Below are 23,220 nucleotides of genomic sequence, written 5' to 3' on the forward strand. Positions count from 1 at the left end.
GCCTTCATGTACACGGCCTAAATTGCTCAAATAACGAAAGGACCACATATTGTAATAATTTGAAAGTCAAAAATCAAAGATAATAAAATTGACAGTTTAGAATTAAACGTGACAAAATTACTATACTCAAAAGATCACAAATGATATTAAGGATATAATATTTCACTTCTTAAATTAGTGCAAATATAATCCTAATTATTTTTATAATTACTATACATTATTCCAATCGTTATATCGCATTGTGGACCTTGGTCGAATATACAGATTTTGATTTCATAAGATACAGAATATATGTTCATAATGTACATGAATATATAGGTGAGGATGCATAAACACTTAACATAATACAAATACACATTATAGAATTAAAATTCATAATGTACAGAATTATATAGATGAGGGCACATAAATTTATAACGTAATACACATGATCTGATCTGTATGTACTTATTTTAAAATACGTGTTTATCTATGTTCATCATATTAAGTGTTTATGTATACTCAACTATATAATTCTGTGCATTATGAACATAAACTCTGTACTTAGTCAAATTTTATATATTGGACCGGGTAGACAATATAAATTGCCACATGCTACAAAATCATTTTCAATCAAAGACATATCACATGCCTATAATAATACAATCCACTGTAAATAGCCACATACTGCCACTGCCACACATTGCTCACGCATATGCGGTCACTACCAAAAGGTGTTAAAGGTCCCACGCATTCTATTGCCACTGTGCCACCCGCCACTACCAAAGCTTTATTGATGACTTGGTTTAATAATAATATTATAACAATCTCCATCTATTATATATTCATCTTCTTCTCCATATTTCCGAGTTTATAGCTCTTCAATTCTGATAATCTTCCATTTTGACGCCATGACTGACGCTTTAGCAAGCTCTTCAGATGAAAGAAAACTCGAGGAAAGCAACAACAGGATTCTCCAGTTCGTCGAAGACGTTACTACTAATGTAGTGCAAATTCAAGAAAGGGTTCTCAACGACATACTCTCTAGTAATGCCGGTGTCGAATACTTGCTCCGCCAAGGCCTTAACGGACGCACTGACAGAGAAACCTTCAAGAAGCTCATCCCCGTCGTGACATACGAGGATGTCAAGCCTGATATTGATCGTGTCGTTAATGGTGAACCTGCATCCATAATTTGTTCTAAACCAATTTCCGAGTTCTCGACAAGGTAATAATTTATAATTTGCTATTTAACCTTCTGCCAAATTAAAGTAACAGGTAATGCAACTCAGGAAAGAATTTAACTTTATTTTTTTTTTTTTTTTTGGTTAAACGATTTATATATTTTTAGTAGAAAAAAATCAAATAGACCCTTAAAAGGCCTAACAAGTTTGTAACTGGTTGTTGGACTTATTTGATAAAAAAAAAAAAAATCAAAGGTTTAATTGTATTATATTAAAGTTTAAATGCTAATTTGTTATATAAAGTTTAGGGATGTATTTGAATTTTTTCCCTATTTCTAGCGCAGCTCCGGTACATCACGGGGAGAGAACAAGCTGATACCGATGAGCGAAGAAGAACTAGAAAGAAAGTTACTCTTTTTCAGCCTGTTAATGCCGGTGATGAACCAATTTGTGCCGGATTTTCACAAGGGGAAAACCATGCATTTCCTGTTTGTAAGAGAAGAAGCCAAAACTCCAGGCGGTCTTCTGGCACGTCCACTTCTAACAAGCATTCAAAAAAGGTCATATTTCAAGGAAAAGACATATAATAATCCCTACACAGATTACTCTAGCCCCAAGGAAACCATTCTATGCACCGATTCATTCCAAAGCATGTACTCTCAGATGCTATGCGGCCTCTGGTATGGCGACCAAGTTCTTCGCGTCGGCGCCATCTTCGCCTCCGCCTTCGTCCGCGCCATTCATTTCCTGGAAAAACACTGGCGCCTTCTCTGTCACGATATCCGGACCGGAACGTTGAATCCCAGAATTACAGACCCGTCTGTGAGGGAAGCCGTGGCGAGGATCGTGAAACCCAACCCAGAACTCGCGGAGTTCATTGAAAAAGAATGTAGTCAAGAGTCGTGGAAAGGTATTATTCCGAGGATATGGCGTAATACCAAGTACATTGATGTTGTTGTGACAGGTGCCATGGCTCAGTATATCCCTACTCTCAATTATTTTGGCAATGATCTTCCCCTCGTCAGTACCTCGTATGCATCTTCCGAGTGTTGTATCGCTGTAAACCTTAATCCTCTTTCCAAGCCCAGCGAGGTTGCTTATACCATCATCCCTACCATGGCGTATTTCGAGTTCTTGCCCGTTTCTCGAGAAATCGGAGTGCCCGAACCGAACCCGGTTGAAGTTGTGGATCTTGTAGATGTTAAACTCGGGCAAGAATATGAGGTCGTCGTTACCTCTTATGCAGGTAAATCTACTGTCCTACACACATAACTGAACTAGACACATAAAATGAGACTAGACACGTAAAATGAGACTGGAGGAATATTAACAAATCTGTTCAAATGTGGTCGTGTATTTTCGTGCTGTTGGTGCGGTTTACAATACTTAATGTTAGAAAATGCATCATACTCAATTTTAGAAAACGCACCACAATGAAAATACACAAAAACACCATAAAACACACCGCACATAAAAAATAATGCACCATAACTCTTTTGCCCCTAATGGTGCATTTACTGACACTGTGTGGTGTATATTTGCATACATAGTGGTGTGTTTTTTTGGTGATGTGTACTTAAAGATGCATATTTGTGTGGTGCATTTTCTAGCATTGAGTGATGTATATCTGTATAAATAGTGGTAAAGTCGCACTATTCACACGGAGCGGTCATACCTGAATATGACCGTCCGTGTTGTTTAATTTCCAGGGTTGTATCGTTATCGTGTTGGTGATATTCTTCGGGTTGCGGGATTCAAGAACAACACGCCGCAATTTAACTTCGTATGTCGGAAAAACGTGGCGCTCAGCATAGATTCCGACAAGACGGACGAGGTAGAGCTGCATAACGCCGTCATGAATGCGTCCAACATTCTTCTGCCGTTTGGTGCGTCCATAATAGAGTACACCAGCCATCCAAACACGTCAACCATCCCCGGACACTACGTCCTCTACTGGGAAATCAGCCAGTCGTCGGAAAACGCAATTCCTCCCCACGTTTTCGAGGACTGCTGCCTGGCCGTCGAAGAATCACTGAACAGCGTTTACCGGGAGTGCCGCGTCTCCGACAAGTCCATCGGGGCGCTGGAAATCAGGATAGTGGAGAACGGCACGTTCGATAAGATGATGGACTACGCCATCGCCAACGGCGGCTCGTCGATTAATCAGTACAAAACGCCGCGCTGTGTGACGCACGCTCCGATGGTGGAGCATCTTGACTCGCGAGTTATATCAAATTATTTCAGTCCTAAACCTCCCGAATGGGCTCCCGGTCACAAGCATTGGAGCACCAACTAAAATCAAAATGGCCTGGTACCTGGAGAATTTACGGACCATTAATAATGTTGTCACTTAATTAGCATGGATGTATGTTAATTAAATTCTAATGCTTTGTGTTTCTGCATCCTGCTATTATTCTAGCTCTTCTATCCTTGCAATGAAGATTGAAAAAATGAAATTAAACTCGCTAAAAGTTATAGAAGGAATGATGTTTCGGACAAAAGCTGGTAGGAAGAAGTACTCGCGATCGGAAGGAGTTGATCAGAGAACAAACTCAAAGACTTTAGAAGAAAAAATTCCTATGGCATGTTTGGTAAATAATCAGCCTATCAGTCAATTTTGGCTTATTTGACCACTATTAGTTGGTAAATAATAAGCTTTTTGTAACTTCAAAATGTTAAAATTCAAAAGCTTACTCAAAGCAGCCTTTTCAATTAGCTTTTTGAGAATAGAAATTATACCAAACAGCTATCAACTAACAGTTAATTTATCAAACAACTTTCTACAATCAGTCAATATTATCAACAACTCATATCTTCTAATCCAAACAGCCAACCCAATCAGCTAACAACCATTTACCAAACAGGCCCTATATCATTTGTTCACACTATCTCTTCTTAGCATATGTTAACACTCAAACATGTAACACCTATAACTTAAAGACACAAACGCAAGAATCAACCTCTAAAGGGTATTGAGTGCAAAATGCACCACAAAAAATCGGTCAAAGATTTTCCTAATTTCTTTAATTGAACCGCAATTTCCCTTACATGATGTGTTCCCGCGAGCCTTTAATAGTGGAAAGATAAAGACCATAAAACCTCATGATTAGAGTTAGATGTAGCAAATAGGTCATCAATAACTTTGAACAAAGTTTCGACTATATCACAACGGCCAATTTTCTTATGAAAATAGCTTGAAATTCATATCTTAATAAAACACACACACAACCGATTGGCAGCCTCAGTACTATCATTAGTGACAAGAGGAGGCTCTTTATTGTGAATAACAAAATCCAATTCTAAGAACCTTAAGTATCGGAGAACAGCTTATTTCTACTCTAACACAACAATGTCAAGACTCAAACACGTATAACTTAAAGACACAAAGGCAAGAATCAAACTCTAATGGGCTATTGGGTTCGGTTTGGTGATAGTAGCCACTATTGGGTTGGTTAATGGGCTCTATTTTGGTATTGAGTTGGCTGTTTCCATCTTCTACAAACTGAAACAAAGACCCACCCACCAAAATTTGTAGGAATTCTTGAATGCAGATATCAATCAATCATAATGGTATTCAAAAACAGTACAAGGATTTGAATAATTGCAGTAAAATTGTGTAAATTCACACTTAAAAACAACAAGATTGATGCAAACGAAATGCTCAAATTCAATGAAACCTGTTCATAGTATTTATTAATTACAAACAACCATATACAACCCCCAAAAATTTATCCATTTTTAACTCTCAGCACTATCCTGGTCTTCCTTTCCTCACCCAAGCTCACATTCATGGCCCCCAAGAACTTCGATTTTCTGAACAACTTCACCACCGCTTCCATTTCCGCATCCCCGCACTCCTCCACGGCCACCACACACGCGCCGCCACCTCGTACTACCCTCTCCATCTCCTCCACGTATCGGGCCGGGAACAGGGCCCGGTCCAAATACGGGCTGAACCCGAAATCAAACGCATCGTCGAAAAACGGCAAATTGTGAGGATCCGCCTTGCTCACCAGGGGCGGCGAGTCAACAACCTCGATTCCGGTGACATCGCTCAACCCTAGATCCTTCAACGCCATCACGGCGTGGCCCCCGCCGGCGGAAACCACCAGGGCACGGGAATTGACGGAGAACAGATGCTTGTTCTGGAGGAGCTGGAAGAGATCCGTGTAGGATCGCACGATTTGGGTCCAGGCCTTGGTGGCCCATATGCGTCGGTTGCGTTTATCGACGGAGGTGTATGCGCGTGAGTGAAAATCGCAGGTGGATCTGGGGAAGCGCTGGTCGGGCTTGAGGCGGCCGTCGGTGATGTATACGCAGGTGTCGGGGGTTCGGAGGTAGAGGAGGAGGAGGATCAGCGTTGCAATGGTGAAGCAAACGAAGGAGATCTTGTTCAAGAAGATCTGGATATGTCTATCCATTTTGCTGTTCTTCTCATTTCCCAGATCGAAAAGAGCTCGACAGAAAATGTCATTCTATATGAAAAGGAACGACGCCGTTTCTATGCGGAAACCTTAGGGAACGGCAACGATGTCGTTTGGATTATTGTTTTAGTGGACAAGAACATTATTAAAATATTACTCTTTTTAAGCAATTATTATCTCTTCTGTTTTTTTTTTTTTTTCCCTTCATGCAACATCACCTATCCTATGTTTGTAATACTAATTCAAATTTAATACTGATAAAAATATGACTCTTAATACTCTTTTAGAAATATTATATTTTTGTGATGGGTGATGTATTCGGTCTCTGTCTAAGTTATCAACCCAAATCAAGTATAGTTTAATTATTGAGGTACACCTTATTTGTCGTTTATGATAAGTGCAACTAGAAGATCCTTTGTCTATTCTTAAGAGATTGTTTTTCCTTTATCATTTAAATCAACTTATTGGAAAAATTGCAAAAATGGTATTGAAAGGGGCTATTTTGTTGAACAAATATATGTGGGTTTACTTCCTATATGGGTCGGATCAAAGTGCATTCAGGTTTTTCGTAGTGAAACGAAAAGATTGATATATTGTACGCTCTAAATGGATAATGTGTGAATGAAAAATCGATTATTAAAATAGACTCATTTGAGTTAAAAAATAAAGGTGGAAGACCAACAAGTACAGTAATAAGTAGCATGTGTCCCACATTGAAAAACCAAAGATATTTGTACCACAATATATACAAGAGCTTTTAAAGAGTAGTTGAATTATAAGACTGAAAATCCCTATTAATCCACAATATTCAACAGACATTATCTGTCCAGCTTTTCATGTAAAATTTGAATGTCAGAATTTATATATTTTACGAAAATTTTAAATAATGATCCACTTTATTCTTTCCTTTATTGCACAGAACACCTTTGATCATGGAATAGTTTTTTGTCTGGGAATCTGGGATAATCGCCTCTGACAATTAATTAAGGAATCTCTAAAAGCCAAAAGTAATCTTCCTTCCTAAGTTTGCTTCTATTAACTCAAGCTAATTAAGGTAATTAACACAGGAAGATATCTGCCATTGCTGCTAGATCCTAGATTCTGAGCTGGAGAGCAAAGATACAGCAAATGTTGTTGATATTTGGTGATATCATATCATATCATATCATCCACATACCTTTTCTCTGCAACAATATAATTAAAGCAATAATTAGGTTGTGGAATGAGATAGAAACTGTAGACAGTGTATATATGGCTGGTATTTTATAATTTAGATATTCTAATCACAGCTACTGTAATATGATATTGTGGTGTACTGGATTGTCTGGTCCAAATGGAGTTATACAAAATCTGGGCCATGATAACTTAATGCAGATTTTTGTCTGCTTGTATTTTAGTACAAGGTGATTTTCCTTATCAATTAATTGTTAAGGATTGCACTGTTTTGTTACTCTATCTAGTCGATAAAGAAAATCAATTTAAGTTATTCATAATAATGGTTCAAATTAATGAGGCGAATAAGCATCTTTCATAAAGAGTTAAACTTGACCAATTTCACTATGTTGCTACCACCTAACTTAGCTTCCATGCTCTACAAACAAAGTTCACACCTACATTATTCATGTAAAATTATTACTTACATTTATTCATATAACATAAGTTAGATATAACCGTGGAAGACTAGACCATCTCAGCTTAACGTCTAGATGTCAAGTCCTTAATTGTTGTACTAATTCTTGATCTAATGCTAATTTAAGGTGTCAATCCTCTCTAGCTATTTGCTCGCTCTTAGCCAAGTGCTAAGTTCCAAGTGTGAAGTGTCAAGGGTAGTGCCTCCATTGCTAATGCTAACTTCAACTTGGTAATTCGACACAAGCTATTGCTAGAATTTCCCATTGACAATGTTATTTACAAAGGTTCGGTGTCTTAGCCTACCTAGTAAAAACTGCATATATTTAAATTTTGAATCCCAACTTAGATTGGTATCTTAGCCTGCCTACCCCAAACTTAAGGGCACTCACTACTCTTGGCATAGAGACGGGTGAAAGAGGTAAATACCGGAATTTGTCTCAAGTTGTCTACAACCCCTCGAATGGTTTGACATTAACATCTACAACAAAATCAAATTCATATCTCCTTTTTTTTTGTCCTGGGCAGGATTCAAATATGCACATTGTAATTGTTAGCAAAACAAAACTTATGAAATTTGTTTTTAATCTCACTAAAAAAAATCATTTCATAAGATTAGAGAGTTTAAAATGAGTCAATCCAATAAATCAAGCAACATATATTATTCACATACATTATTGACGTTAATTATTAATATCATTTTAAAGCTTCAATCACCTATTAACAGGGAATAAAATCAACAACCTAAATTATTTATGTTATTATGTACATTATTAACGTCAATTATTTCACCATTTTTTAAAGCTTCAATCAATTAGCAACAAGCTACCACTTATTGTTCAACACTTCCAAATATGATTCGATTCCAAACTCGAAAGAAATTATATATTTTTAATAAAAAATTGATTAAATTCTAAGCAATGCTCTGAGGAAATTAAACACTGTCCACAAATTAGGGCGAATTATGCGGAATTTAATTTAACAAATCACATAAAATGTTGAACCCCAATTAAAAAGAATAAATAATTAAAAACAAAAACAAAAAAAAACTTCAAATAATTTTTAGTGCGATTTACATAAGAACAGAATATATCTATCGATTTACTTCTTCTCTATACTTTATGGACTATTATATAGAAACAAAATTTACATAATATACTATTGAATAGTGATTGTAAGTCTACTTTGCCCGTAAAAATATTAAAAAGAAAACTTTGACTCAGAAGTCACTATAATAATAAATATCCTTATTTTCAAATTTCAAATACACATTCCAGTCGAACCATAAATAATTTTCTTATGCTGCATTAATTTTTCATCTACTACTTACACCATAGCCCATTAATTCTAACCTAATCTAACTATTCTATTCACGTAGTCTTTTTTTTTTTTTTATTAATATAACTCTTTACCTCCCCAAAAAATAAAGAATAATAAATTAAAATTAATACACGCTTCTTTGATCACCATCTACTCTTTTACGGGTGACGCGAATGTAGCAATAGACAGCGGCGAAAATGGCGGTGACAAGCCCGCCGATGATGACTCCTCCACCAGCAACCGACTTATCAGAGTGGTGGTGCTCCGTCGTTTCCACACTCTCCGGAGCTCCGGCCTCTCCTTTTCCTTCGGAAGAAGAGTCCTGGCCGCCGGGAATCGGCGGATCTGCCACGCTTCCCTCCGTTCTACTCTGCTGTGCTGACAACAATGATCTGTTGACCATAAGCTTCCTTGGGTACGCCTCCAAATCTGCAGATCCGGCCGCCATGGCTTCCGCCACCAGCATTCCAAGAATCACTGCGTAACAGAATGCAAACCTCGCCATTTCCGAAACTTTGTCTGACAGTAAGGAGAATATTTTCAGAAACACGTTTGGAAGATATGTCTGGGACTAGAGAGTCTGTCGATCTGGATGGTTCTGAAGTGGCGATGGGGGGTATAAATATATATAGGGCTGGGAGAAGAGTGGGTGACTTGTGTCGTATGAGGTTTGTGAGAAGATTCGAGTTTGACGATTTTGGTTGTTTATTTATTAATTAAAGAAGTGGAATACAAAAGTTATTCGAGTCGGAGGGGGAAAAGTGTACTGTGTTTATATATTTATGAATACACGTAAAGCTCCAGCTAGGTCGGCATTACTATGTGATAGCGACACAAAGATTTGGTTTCCCCAAACCGGCGACCCATTCTTGTAAAGGAACTAACTAAAGACAGCTGGAAATTTTTGCTTTCTGCTCTCATCTCCTACCAAATCTTGAATATTCATCTTTTTGTATCCAAACTATATCAAATATATAATAAGAAAACTTAATTTTAATTGCAAAAATTAAACCGGAGGTACTGGAGTGTGTTCCATTACATAGAGACATAGTCACGTAGGTAATAGAGAAAGAGACTAAGGGTTTTTTTACTTTCATTTTTACTATTAAGTACAATGAAGATATAAAGATAAATATAAATGACTGGTGTGTATCAGTGTACGTGAGGAACAACTCTAATACATTGACATAATGACACTATATAAATGGGTTGACATGATACCTTCTGGTTCATAGGTTTGCAAGGTAGAAGGATAGTGTTTTGAAACGTCTATTGATACCTACATTATCAATGTAGGTGCCCAACATGACTATTGAACATCAAGTTAAGTTGATTAGTATATTTCATGTTTATCATGTCAGTTCTTCATAATGCTATTATTGTGTTTAAAAGATTAGACTTGTCGTTTCAATTATTGAATCAAGCAATTGAGATGTGTTATAAATCAGTACATTTAAGTTCAAGTTGTACTAAACAAATTATGAGAGTAACAATATGGAAATTCTGCCACCAAAGGATAAGTTATATGTTTGGTGAAGAGAGTCATGTCAAAATAATAGTGGTAGTAACAGGAAGGCTGGCTGGTTAGGGACGGACCATGTTCCCTGTTAAATTTCAAGATTGGCATATACCACCAACTACTATTAGGTGGAAATTTTATACCCAATAAAAAAAATGTAGGCCCTTTCATATCCTCAAAACCTAACTCTGTGATGCATGCATGGTTCTAACTCTGATTTTTTCAATATTCTCCGTCTGAAACTTTATAATCAAATAATGCATATTACATGGGACTGTACCAATATAAAAAGTTCCATGCCGATTAACATTTTAGAAATTTCTTAAATAATTTATATTTTAAGATAAAATGTTACAAATTATATTCTTGAAGTTTTAAAGATGTACGAAGAAGCTACAAAGAATAATAAAACCTTTCCATTGCTGTCAATGCATGTGTTTTGCAAGTGGAATATAGTAACCACTTGGGAAGGTTATACTTAGGAAAGGCAACATAACTATATAGTTTAAGGAAAAACTTAATTATGGGGTTGATGAGGTAGATCAGCTGCACATACAAGCCTCTATTACACTAGATATATATTTTTTTAAAAAAAATTAACAAAAATGGTATTTATTAATATCTTAAGTCAATAATTTAATGTATTTCTAGAAAATAGTATTCCTCGTATGGTTAAACAGGGAGTGGGTCGGTTAAGGAATGGTTGTGAAAACCGAGGAATCGGATGGGTGGCAGCTAGCATAGCAACACAGCTGGGTAACAATAAGGTCCATAGAGTGAATAATAATTCATTATTCATGCATATACTAATGAAGTTGACAGTGATGGGGAGATTTCGTTTTAGGGTACAGTTCACAGTTCACACGCTGGGTTAGTAAGGGGCGGGCTGATTATGAGATTATACTATAAGTGGGGTCCACAACATACAAGTGGTCCCACAGTATTCCTGGTCTAAAATTGCTGGACCTACCAAACCAGTATACATCGTCGATCACACACTTCAATTTTCTATGTCAATGTAAGTATCACTATTTTATTTTATTTTTTTCAAATTATAAAATTTTATACAAATTGTTTAGAGGATATATGTGATATACGTGGCCGGGTTATTGCCAGTCTCCGCTTCGAGTTGAAGAAAGTTTGAAGCTAAGCTCCATATAATATAAGAAGAAAGGAGAAGGGAACTTAATTGATTGTGTAATTGGGTTTGGAATTTATACGCGTTATAAAGAATATGAGGTAGCTAGGATACGAGTACAATACAGATAGAATATAGTAGTTGTGTTTATTATTAATAGTATTCATAAAGAATTTAAATATAAAGTTCTAAACACACAATAATCTCGGGATACCTATAAAGTTAGAAGTTGCACTAGAAAGTAGGGAATCAACCGAACGAGGTGTCTATTTATAGAGGCTAAGCAAAAAACACATTGTCAGTAGGTTTGGAAGGTAGGATTGTGTTACATGTAGAACATGCAACGAGAGAAATCTTTCGAGCAGATTTCTAGCTCCGGGTCTGTATTTGAGTCACAGACAAAAACTCCAATATAAAAGAAAATAAACTTCTTATTATGCCATGCCATTAACCATACAAAGAGGTTTCTTAAATACCATTTAGCCTAACGGCTCTTTCCCTAATTTCAGCTTTAGAATATGGTAAATAAACATGAAAATGGTAATTATTGATATGCAGGCTATTTTCTAATAATAGTGGTAATCTTGGTTCCCTGCTTTCCTTATGTTGCGAGTGGAGCGTCGCAATCTTCTCTCGTCACGGCTCGATTCACTCTACTGATAATATTCTTGTTGATCTTGCATATCTTCCATTTGTTGCTGATAATATTCTTGTTGATCTTGCATATCTTCCATTTGTTGATGGTCATTACTTCTTAAGCCTTGATCTGCCATCGTAACACTCGGTCCCTCATCAATAACCACCTTATCTGCCATCGTAACACTCGGTCCCTCATCAATAACCACCTTGTCCGCAAGGTGGAGGTCTGGATATAGTTTTTGAAATTCTTCCTCTAGTATCCATATTGCGTTTTCTGGAGATTCACCCTCCCATTGAACTAACAATTGCGAGTTCGGTTTTCCATGTCTTAGAACCACACGTCGACTACAAATTGCTAATGGTTTTGAGATAGGATGGTGACCTTGAAATTCTTCAGGAAGTTGGTAAATCCTAGATGGGTGACCTTGAAATTCTTCAGGAAGTTGGTAAATCCTAGATGGAACATCGCCATAAAATTTCTTTAGCATGGACACGTGGAATACGGGATGCACCTTTGCTGTCTTTAGCATGGACACGTGGAATACGGGATGCACCTTTGCTGATGGGGGCAATTCCAACCGATAGGCCACATCTCCTACTTTTTCTGTGATTCTAAATGGCCCGTAATAACGTCTTGCAAGTTTCTGGGATACCCGTTGTGCGACAGATTTTTGACGATATGGTTGAAGACGAATAAATACTTGTTCTCCCACTTCAAAATGAACCTCCCTCGGTCCTGCATCTGCTCGCTGTTTCATACGATGCTTCGCTTCTTGAAGATTAGATTTCAAAATTTGAAGAAGTTCTGTTCGTTCTTGTAGCCAATCATCTACTGCTTGGACCATAGAAGAATCTTTCTTATAAGCTGGAATCTGGGATGGTTTTCGGCCATAAACAGCCTGATAAGGAGTCATTTTTATAGCACTATGAAGACTTGTGTTGTAGCTGTACTCTGCCCAACTCAAATATGACATCCATTGGGCTGGTTTTTCATGCGTAAATGCTCGGAGATATTGTTCGAGTCCGCGATTCACCACCTCTGATTGACCGTCTGTTTGAGGGTGATAAGCAGTACTACGCTTCAACTTGGTACCACTTCGTTCAAACAATTCAGACCAAAAGTTGCTCATAAAAATGCGATCCCTGTCTGAGATAATAACTGTAGGAAATCCATGCAATTTGACAAATATATCAATGAATAATATGGCTGATTTTTGGGTTGTGAAATTCGATCCCAAGGCCCCAAAGTGTGCATACTTGCTTAAGGTGTCAACAATGACCATTATTACAGAGCATCCTTGGGAGGATGGCAAGCCTGTGATAAAATCCATGGTAACTGTATCCCATATATGCGAAGGAATTTGTAAGGGATGTAGTAGTCCTGCAGGAGCCTGTGTTGAGTACTTGGTCTGCTGGCAAACAAGACATGAGGCCACAAACTTATCCACATCGTTCTTCATTTTTTGCCAATAAAATGTTGCAGCCAACCTAGCAAATGTGCGGGCTGCTCCTTCATGTCCGGCCATCGGGGTGGTGTGGAATTCTTGAAGCAAGATTGGTTTGAGTTGAGAATTGGTGGAGATAAAATAACGGTTTTTGAAAAGCAAGATACCATCGTTAACAGACACATGTTGGATGGTTTCTCCTTGGCTTATGCGTTGGTGTAACTTAAGCAAATCGGGTTGACGCATATTATCTTCTCGAATAGTGTCTAAGAGTTGTACCTTAGAAATAGAAATGAGGTTATAGAAGGCACCTTGAAACAATTGGATTTCACTCTCTGGTACTCGCGATAAGGCGTCCGCTGCTTTATTGGAAGCTCCGGTTTTGTACTCTATCCAAAACGAAAATCCCAGTAGCTTGCGGACATAAACTTGCTGATCTGGAGTGTGCATTAATTGTTGAACCAATTCCTTTAAACTCTTGTGGTCTGTGCGAATAACGAAAGATTGACCGAGCAAATATTGGCGCCATTTATGCACTGACTCCATTATAGCATATAATTCTCTATTATATGTCGATTGTGCACGCATGCGGGGACCTAGCTTTTTGCTAAAATACGCTATAGGTTGCTCCTCCTGCATTAATACTGCTCCCACTCCTACATCTGAGGCATCAGTCTCTACAATAAAAAGCTTAGTGAAATCTGGTAAGCGCAATACCGGTGCCGTTGTCATAGCTGTCTTGAGGCCTATAAAAGCATTCGCAGCCTCTTTTGTCCACTGGAAGTTATCTGCACGTAGAAGGTCTGTTAAAGGTGCTGCAATTTTGGCATATCCTTGTATAAAGCGGCGGTAGTATCCGGTGAGACCCAAAAATCCTCGCAGTTGCTTTAGGTTAGTGGGCNATTTCTTTAGCATGGACACGTGGAATACGGGATGCACCTTTGCTGATGGGGGCAATTCCAACCGATAGGCCACATCTCCTACTTTTTCTGTGATTCTAAATGGCCCGTAATAACGTCTTGCAAGTTTCTGGGATACCCGTTGTGCGACAGATTTTTGACGATATGGTTGAAGACGAATAAATACTTGTTCTCCCACTTCAAAATGAACCTCCCTCGGTCCTGCATCTGCTCGCTGTTTCATACGATGCTTCGCTTCTTGAAGATTAGATTTCAAAATTTGAAGAAGTTCTGTTCGTTCTTGTAGCCAATCATCTACTGCTTGGACCATAGAAGAATCTTTCTTATAAGCTGGAATCTGGGATGGTTTTCGGCCATAAACAGCCTGATAAGGAGTCATTTTTATAGCACTATGAAGACTTGTGTTGTAGCTGTACTCTGCCCAACTCAAATATGACATCCATTGGGCTGGTTTTTCATGCGTAAATGCTCGGAGATATTGTTCGAGTCCGCGATTCACCACCTCTGATTGACCGTCTGTTTGAGGGTGATAAGCAGTACTACGCTTCAACTTGGTACCACTTCGTTCAAACAATTCAGACCAAAAGTTGCTCATAAAAATGCGATCCCTGTCTGAGATAATAACTGTAGGAAATCCATGCAATTTGACAAATATATCAATGAATAATATGGCTGATTTTTGGGTTGTGAAATTCGATCCCAAGGCCCCAAAGTGTGCATACTTGCTTAAGGTGTCAACAATGACCATTATTACAGAGCATCCTTGGGAGGATGGCAAGCCTGTGATAAAATCCATGGTAACTGTATCCCATATATGCGAAGGAATTTGTAAGGGATGTAGTAGTCCTGCAGGAGCCTGTGTTGAGTACTTGGTCTGCTGGCAAACAAGACATGAGGCCACAAACTTATCCACATCGTTCTTCATTTTTTGCCAATAAAATGTTGCAGCCAACCTAGCAAATGTGCGGGCTGCTCCTTCATGTCCGGCCATCGGGGTGGTGTGGAATTCTTGAAGCAAGATTGGTTTGAGTTGAGAATTGGTGGAGATAAAATAACGGTTTTTGAAAAGCAAGATACCATCGTTAACAGACACATGTTGGATGGTTTCTCCTTGGCTTATGCGTTGGTGTAACTTAAGCAAATCGGGTTGACGCATATTATCTTCTCGAATAGTGTCTAAGAGTTGTACCTTAGAAATAGAAATGAGGTTATAGAAGGCACCTTGAAACAATTGGATTTCACTCTCTGGTACTCGCGATAAGGCGTCCGCTGCTTTATTGGAAGCTCCGGTTTTGTACTCTATCCAAAACGAAAATCCCAGTAGCTTGCGGACATAAACTTGCTGATCTGGAGTGTGCATTAATTGTTGAACCAATTCCTTTAAACTCTTGTGGTCTGTGCGAATAACGAAAGATTGACCGAGCAAATATTGGCGCCATTTATGCACTGACTCCATTATAGCATATAATTCTCTATTATATGTCGATTGTGCACGCATGCGGGGACCTAGCTTTTTGCTAAAATACGCTATAGGTTGCTCCTCCTGCATTAATACTGCTCCCACTCCTACATCTGAGGCATCAGTCTCTACAATAAAAAGCTTAGTGAAATCTGGTAAGCGCAATACCGGTGCCGTTGTCATAGCTGTCTTGAGGCCTATAAAAGCATTCGCAGCCTCTTTTGTCCACTGGAAGTTATCTGCACGTAGAAGGTCTGTTAAAGGTGCTGCAATTTTGGCATATCCTTGTATAAAGCGGCGGTAGTATCCGGTGAGACCCAAAAATCCTCGCAGTTGCTTTAGGTTAGTGGGCTCTGGCCATGCTACCATGGCTTCTATTTTGGATGGATCAGCGTGAATCCCTGCAGCATCGACAATGTGTCCTAAATAATCCACCTGTGCTTGACAAAATCTGCACTTTGAAAGCTTAACAAAAAAATAGTGAGATGCCAAACATTCAAAAACCATGCGAAGGTGTATTAAATGATCACCAAGTGATGTACTATAGATAAGTATATCATCAAAGAAAACAATAACAAACTTTCGGAGGAATGGCGCGAAAATCCTGTTCATGGTGGCTTGAAAAGTAGAAGGGGCATTTGTAAGCCCAAACGGCATAACCACAAACTCATAATGGCCCTCATGAGTTCGGAATGCGGTCTTATAGATGTCTTGGTTATGAATCCGAATTTGATGATACCCTGCCCTGAGATCTAACTTTGAAAATAGTGAAGCGCCACCTAGCTCATCAAATAACTCATCAATTGTTGGGATGGGAAAATTGTCACGGATGGTGACAACATTTAGTGCTCGATAATCTACGCAAAAACGGTATGTCCCATCCTTTTTTTTGACTAGTAAAACAGGAGAAGAAAATGGACTTTGGCTTGGTCGGATTAAGCCTTGCTGCAGCATGTCCTTTACTAGCTTCTCTATTTCTGATTTTTGGAAGTGGGGATAGCGATATGGACGAACATTAACTGGTTTAGAACCGGGTAGCAAATGGATCCTGTGATCTAAGTCACGATGTGGTGGCAAATCTCGAGGAGGTTGAAAAATGGTGCTGAAGCTCAATATCAATTATGCTGCTTCATTTGGAATGCCTTGAGGTAACTCAAACTCCATAGAGAGAGTGGTATCCGGAAGCTCTTCGTTTTCTGTGGACGCTATGTAAAATAGCTCATAGAGTTCTTCAAGATTCTTTGACTCTGTTATTGCTTGAAGTTGATTGAAAGTGATTTGCTGTAATGATCTCGCATGATCCCCCTTTAGACAAATAGGTTGTCCATTCCATAAGAATTCCATAGAGAGCTGAGCATAGTCATGAGTTATCTTCCCCAACTGCTGTAGCCATTGTACCCCTAAAACAACATCGGGACCTTGAATTGGTAACACAAAAAGGTCGATAGGAAATATTGTACCTTGCATCTGAATTGGGACTTGAGGACAACGAACTCTACAATGAAGGGAGTCGCCATTTCCAATATATACATTGAATTTTTCAATGGTTTTGGTAGGGAGGTGCAATTTTTCTTTGAATTTTTCAATGGTTTTGGTAGGGAGGTGCAATTTTTCTGCAACTGATGGTTGGATAAAATTGTGAGTGCTTCCTCCATCAACCAAAATCTGTATCCTTTGACCGTGAATATCACCCCATAAACGAAGAGACCGTATCCTTTGACCGTGAATATCACCCCATAAACGAAGAGACCTTGGTGTATTCATTCCAGACAGTGAGTTCAGAGTAGAAATATCTGCTGTGATGAGTATAGCCTCTGTGAACTGGTCATCTTGTGGTGTCACTTCTTCCTGACAGACTTGGTCATCTTCTTCCATTCCTAATAACATTAAAAATCTACTTTGACATCGATGAGAATTTGACCATTTTTGATCGCAATTATAACATAATCCCTTGCTTCGTTTATCTCTTATTTCCGCGGCCGATAGACGTCTAACCGGAAGGTCGGGAATAGGACGTCCAGTGGTTGTCGTGGGGCTTGGGCGTTGGGGTGGTTGAGGCATGGTGACAGTGGTTGGGCGTATAGGAGGGTGATGATTGGAATATGGGCGATGCGGAATAGAAACTGCAGTTGGACGAGAAGCCCATTTTGGTGTAGAGAGTAACAACTCATATTTGCTTTCATATGTTTTTGCTAGGGAAAAAGCTTCCTCCAGGGACATAGGTTTGGCCAACAGTAAGTCTTGCTGTAACTCATGTTTTAATCCTGCAATAAACATTGAAATAAGGACAGCTTCAGATATGCCCGACACCTTATTTAACAATCGCTCAAAGCTTGCGCGATAGTCTGCAACTGTGCTCGTCTGAGTAAGTTTGGAGAGTTGTCCTTGATAATCCACGAGTTGTGATGGCCCAAAACGAAGTTTAATTTTATCCATGAAATCTTCCCAAGTACCTAATAACTGGTTGGTTTTCAACCAACAATACCATTCTGATGCATCGTCTTCCATCGCAAATGACGCAATTTGCACTCGATATATGTCAGAGATACCGTAAAACTCATAATATTCATTAATCTTAAACAGCCATCCATAAGGGTCTATACCATTGAACTTAAGGAGTTCTAATCGTAAGCCATTGATATGTTGGGACGGAACTTGGAGTTCTAATCGTAAGCCATTGATATGTTGGGACGGAACTTGAGTGTTGGACATACCAGGAGAACGGTGAGATGGTGGTGGAATACCAGGAGAACTACCAGGAGAACGGTGAGATGGTGGTGGAATACCAGGAGAACTGTTAGATGGTGGTGGAAATTGGGATGATTGCCCCTGCTGTATAGGATGTTGTGGCAGCCTCTGCAAACCTTGTCTGATGTCTTCTACGGATAAGGCCAATGCTTGCACTGTCTGCGCAAGGTTGTGAATTGTGATAGTGAGCTGGGTGTTTGCCACGGATTGTTGTTCCATTTGGTTACGGATGTCCGTCATGGACATATCGGTGGAGTCGGAAGGATTTTGTTCAGCCATGAAAGCACCAATGTTACATGTAGAACATGCAACGAGAGAAATCTTTCGAGCAGATTTCTAGCTCCGAGTCTGTATTCGAGTCATTGACAAAAACTCCAATATAAAAGAAAATAAACTTCTTATTATGCCATGCCATTAACCATACAAAGAGGTTTCTTAAATACCATTTAGCCTAACCGCTCTTTCCCTAATTTCAGCTTTAGAATATGGTAAATAAACATGAAAATGGTAATTATTGATATGCAGGCTATTTTCTAATAATAGTGGTAATCTTGGTTCCCTGCTTTCCTTATGTTGCGAGTGGATCGTCGCAATCTTCTCTCGTCACGGCTCGATTCACTCTGCTGATAATATTCTTGTTGATCTTGCATATCTTCCATTTGTTGATGGTCATTACTTCTTAAGCCTTGATCTGCCATCGTAACAGATTGATAGTAGTTGGCTAATGGCTTAGGTCGATCATGACACACGTTGGATATTTAATTTAGAATAGTGATTGCGAAATTGACCTATTTACTGAATATAGAGAAGACAATAAAGTCCAAGTCAACAAGTAAAGTAGTTCACAAATCACAATACTATATTATTACTATATATAGTAAGAGAAAAAAGATCAAGGGCTTCTATAGGCATATATTTCTAAGCTGCAAAAAGTAGTATATATATACGTTATTCTCTATGCCTCTAAAAGTAAGATGCATGTCTAAAGATGATAATTTTCTCCATTTTTTGACGGAGCTGAGATCTTTGATCCCTGCCCTAACGGGGATGGAAATTGAGAAATTAAGGGGTACGGGAAATGGAACGAGAATGGGGATATTCCTTCTCACCTCACCTCATTACATTTTTTATTTTTTTTTGAAGAGCACCTCATTACATATTTGTTTAGATTAAATGACAAATGTGTTGACTGTTTAAATAAATAATAATTAAGATTAAATTTATTAATGTAAAATCTGTTAATTTGTTGAAATTGAAAGTTTAGAATTTTAATATTAAAATATCAGAAATTTTGGTTAAATTTGCTTAATAAGTTTGATAGTCTAAAATTTTAGAATTGGAAAAAAAAATCGGAATTAATATACTTCACAGTCTAACAAAATTAGACAAAAATCAAAATGGTTAGCTCAAATCTAAATTAAATTTTTGGGGAGGTGCCAAATGTGGTAGAACGGTAGATTGTTAGCTGGCAAGAATAACTACACAGTAGACATAACTCTCTTCAAGTGTGGCATTTATTTTATGCTTTATGACGGTCTGACTTTTCAAAATTAGGAAATACTGTTCCATATATGCATTCAATCCATTTGAAACATTAAAACTGTTTCTCTCGTGGCCCAATTTCAATTCTTCCACACTCCACAGCCCAATACACCCCTACTCTTTGTCTCTCTTATTACTATTTTTTAAATACATTTAAGTATTCCAGTTTAACTAAAGTAATCCTAAGCTCTTGCCCAAGAGTTAATTAAACTAGCTCTTTTTTACACTTTTGCACACAAAGTATTTTCATCTCATTTGGTCAGTTAAGCTCACAAGTTCCTAATGATATTCAAACCCCACATTGATATTAAAGCAAAACTTTTAAAGTAATTGATTGAAACAACTGAGTTTAATAGAAATATTATTATTATTATTATTATTATTATTATTATTATTATTATTATTATTATATAAAAAGACTAATATTTTGGAATCATATTTTACATGGCTTCCACGTTCAACCTACCCATACCCTGTCCATTCACCGCCCAATAAATCCAAACTTCTCCCCACACACATACCCACTTTTTCAGAAAAGCCCATCAACATATGGAAACAAAACATTATTTTCAGCCATGGCAACTCAATTGTCAATGTTTGGTAGTGGAGTGTCGGCAACTTTTGATCTTGAGTTGTTTTTACCACGTACGTTGTTGTTTGTAGTTCTCTTTATTTTATTCAGTCAAAACACAAATTTCACAGCTGATAGGATGCATGTAAACAAGGATAAAGAGCATGCAATGCAAGCTGGATTGGAAAACAAAAGATGGCTTTGTTAGAAGGTGAGATGTCAGTTTTCTGGTCACAGTGGGTTCGTTGTATTATTATAGGCAACTAATAATGTTAGAGCAGACATTGACATGCATTGTGCAGAACTATTAGGGTAGTTAGATTTGTCTGCAATGAACATAAACATATAAGCCACTGAATCTGCAGGGTCCACTGTGATGAATTTATCCACCAAACCGACTTAATCATGCAGCTTGGGTTAGATGAGTACTACACACACCACCAGCAGTTCATTAGCCCCCATGACATTGGTTGGGGGTTATATATATATATATATATGGGTCGGTATTGTACGGCCTGTCTAGGTTTGGGTTTAGTTGTACAAACCATGTTTTAGTGCTAATTCTGGAAGCTAATTCTGGAATCTAAACAGTTAGTAAGCGAACTACTAATACAATTATAAAATTTCAATTCTGCAATCTGAAACAGTTAGTAAGCAAACTGCTAATACAATTATAAGATTTCAGTATCTGTATATCTTGATATGTAGAACTCTACTCAAAACCTAATTAAGCCTTTCTTTCAGATAGCTCACTTTTCCTTAAAGATGGTAACTGAGTTCAAGGCTTTTGGATTGGGAATCACATCTTCAATTCATCCACTCTGAGCCAATGGTAATAGGAATGTCGTTAACCAGGTCGGGGTGGTCCAGATTGAAACCCCACAGCACAACTGTATTCCAAGATGTCCTCTTCCTAGTACGTACCTTTGTCAGATTGCCTGTTTTTTGTTTCTTGGTAGATGTTTGGGGATGATAGACGTTTGCCACCAAAGGCGGAGGGACAGCTGGTTGCGGTGGTTAAGTTAAGACGTCCCCATGCAGAGTTATTGGTGCTAACCCTTTCAATTAATTGGTTTTTGAATTTACCTAATTACGTACATTATTGGTTGAGCATGGGCAAGATACTGACCCAAAAGTCTACAAGTATGGCCCAAGGTTGGAACAATGAGGTCATGCAAACAAAGGGGATATCCAAAATATATTATGCTAATTTAAAGAATAAAAATTTATAATATTTATCCTGGCTTTGGGTATGGAGCAGTCTTAAATCTCCAGTTGTCCCACCTAATAGAGTTGGGCAATTGTTATGCCGTGGACCCAGGTCCACCTTGCAAGGTGGACCTGGGTCTACATTCACATACACTATACTCTACATTCACACTTTGTAAACTCTACATTCACATACACTATATTCTACATTCACACTTTGTAAACTCCACATTCACACATTACAGGATTATATGATACTCTACATTCACACTTTGTAAACTCCACATTCACACATTACAAGATTATATGTTTAGTAATTATATTACCATTGTTATGCATTCAGACATTCAAAACTCTATATTTACAGATCATATACTCTATATTCACAACTTGAGAACTTCACATTCACACATTACAGGGCTACAAGTTGCTAGAACTTCTTAACTCTATTACAGATTCACACATGCATAACTCTACATTCACGATTTCTATACTCTATATTCACAATTTGAAACCTCCACATTCACACATTTCTGGGCAATTCTACATTCACTATTCCTATACTCTACATTCACACTTTGAAACCTCTATATTCACACATTTTTGTACAACTCTATATTCAGCAATATGATTACTAATTAAAAAAAAAAGAGACAAAAACGACGTAGTTTTGAACCCAGGTCCACCTTGCAAGGTGGACCTGGGTCCACAACATAATTTGCCATAGAGGTGCCTACAATCCAGCGAGAGGATTAGTCATTGTGTTCGACGGTGGAAACCATAAGCTACATCTAAAATATAATAAAAATTTATAACATTTATAATTTAAAAAATAAAAAATTTTAATTTTATACAGAGTAATATTTAAAAATTTAATATTACTCCGATTTAGATCAATAGATCAAAATAATCTCTATGTTTTACTTAAAATTTATTCTCCCAATGAACCTATATATACAATTCAGATCTTTATAAGTTTCGAAGTCTTATAGTTGCGTGAAGCCGCTACCCACAAGTCACGAGGTGATTTCAGTAGTAGAGCCTAGGCTAGGCTTTCAAAAAAGTAATTGTCGTTGTCGCAATAATTGTGTTTGTGGTCTGGGGTATGTGACAATCATCACATTCACAATTAACTATTTGATAACCCCATAAATCCTTAATCTACCTACAGAACATAATAGCACCGTCGCACTTTTGATAAAATTGACTAATGTGGGTTCATTGTACCAATATTCTCAAGTCCTATCACCTCCTTCAAGTTGAGTTTCGACTTAGTCAGCATATGATCCGTAGCTTCAACCTTCATAATACCTTACTTTTTCACTATATGTTAGTATTTAAAATTCTAAATCCATAAGATTCTACCCCTAAATTTGAAATTTCGTTATAGGTAATGGATCAAAACGGTCATTAACTATTTTTTAAACTTAGTTGATCTCAATTTCACTATACAAATTCTTAACTCATAAGACCCTACCCCTAAAATGATTGTGG

The 23,220-nt window shown here is 37.8% G+C and overlaps 3 protein-coding genes across 3 annotated transcripts; 1 reads left to right on the forward strand and 2 right to left on the reverse strand.

Annotated features, from left to right (window-relative positions):
- Nucleotides 1–819: 819 nt before the first annotated feature.
- LOC115996302 (indole-3-acetic acid-amido synthetase GH3.6-like) lies at nucleotides 820–3,565 on the forward strand. The gene is made up of 3 exons (XM_031235501.1): nucleotides 820–1,207; nucleotides 1,508–2,409; nucleotides 2,873–3,565. The coding sequence occupies exons 1-3, from the start codon at nucleotides 891–893 to the stop codon at nucleotides 3,457–3,459; spliced, it is 1,806 nt and encodes a 601-aa protein (XP_031091361.1). The 5' UTR covers nucleotides 820–890; the 3' UTR covers nucleotides 3,460–3,565.
- Nucleotides 3,566–4,717: 1,152 nt separating this feature from the next.
- On the reverse strand, nucleotides 4,718–5,698 carry LOC115996222. Its single transcript, XM_031235372.1, has one exon. It carries the CDS (start codon nucleotides 5,582–5,584, stop codon nucleotides 4,892–4,894), a length of 693 nt encoding a protein of 230 aa, XP_031091232.1. The 5' UTR covers nucleotides 5,585–5,698; the 3' UTR covers nucleotides 4,718–4,891.
- Nucleotides 5,699–16,775: 11,077 nt separating this feature from the next.
- LOC115996981 lies at nucleotides 16,776–18,683 on the reverse strand. Its single transcript, XM_031236427.1, has one exon. The coding sequence runs from the start codon at nucleotides 18,681–18,683 to the stop codon at nucleotides 16,776–16,778; it is 1,908 nt and encodes a 635-aa protein (XP_031092287.1).
- Between the last annotated feature and the right edge of the window lie 4,537 nt (nucleotides 18,684–23,220).

Source organism: Ipomoea triloba, chromosome 11, assembly GCF_003576645.1.
Source record: "Ipomoea triloba cultivar NCNSP0323 chromosome 11, ASM357664v1".
Taxonomy (NCBI): Eukaryota; Viridiplantae; Streptophyta; class Magnoliopsida; order Solanales; family Convolvulaceae; genus Ipomoea; species Ipomoea triloba.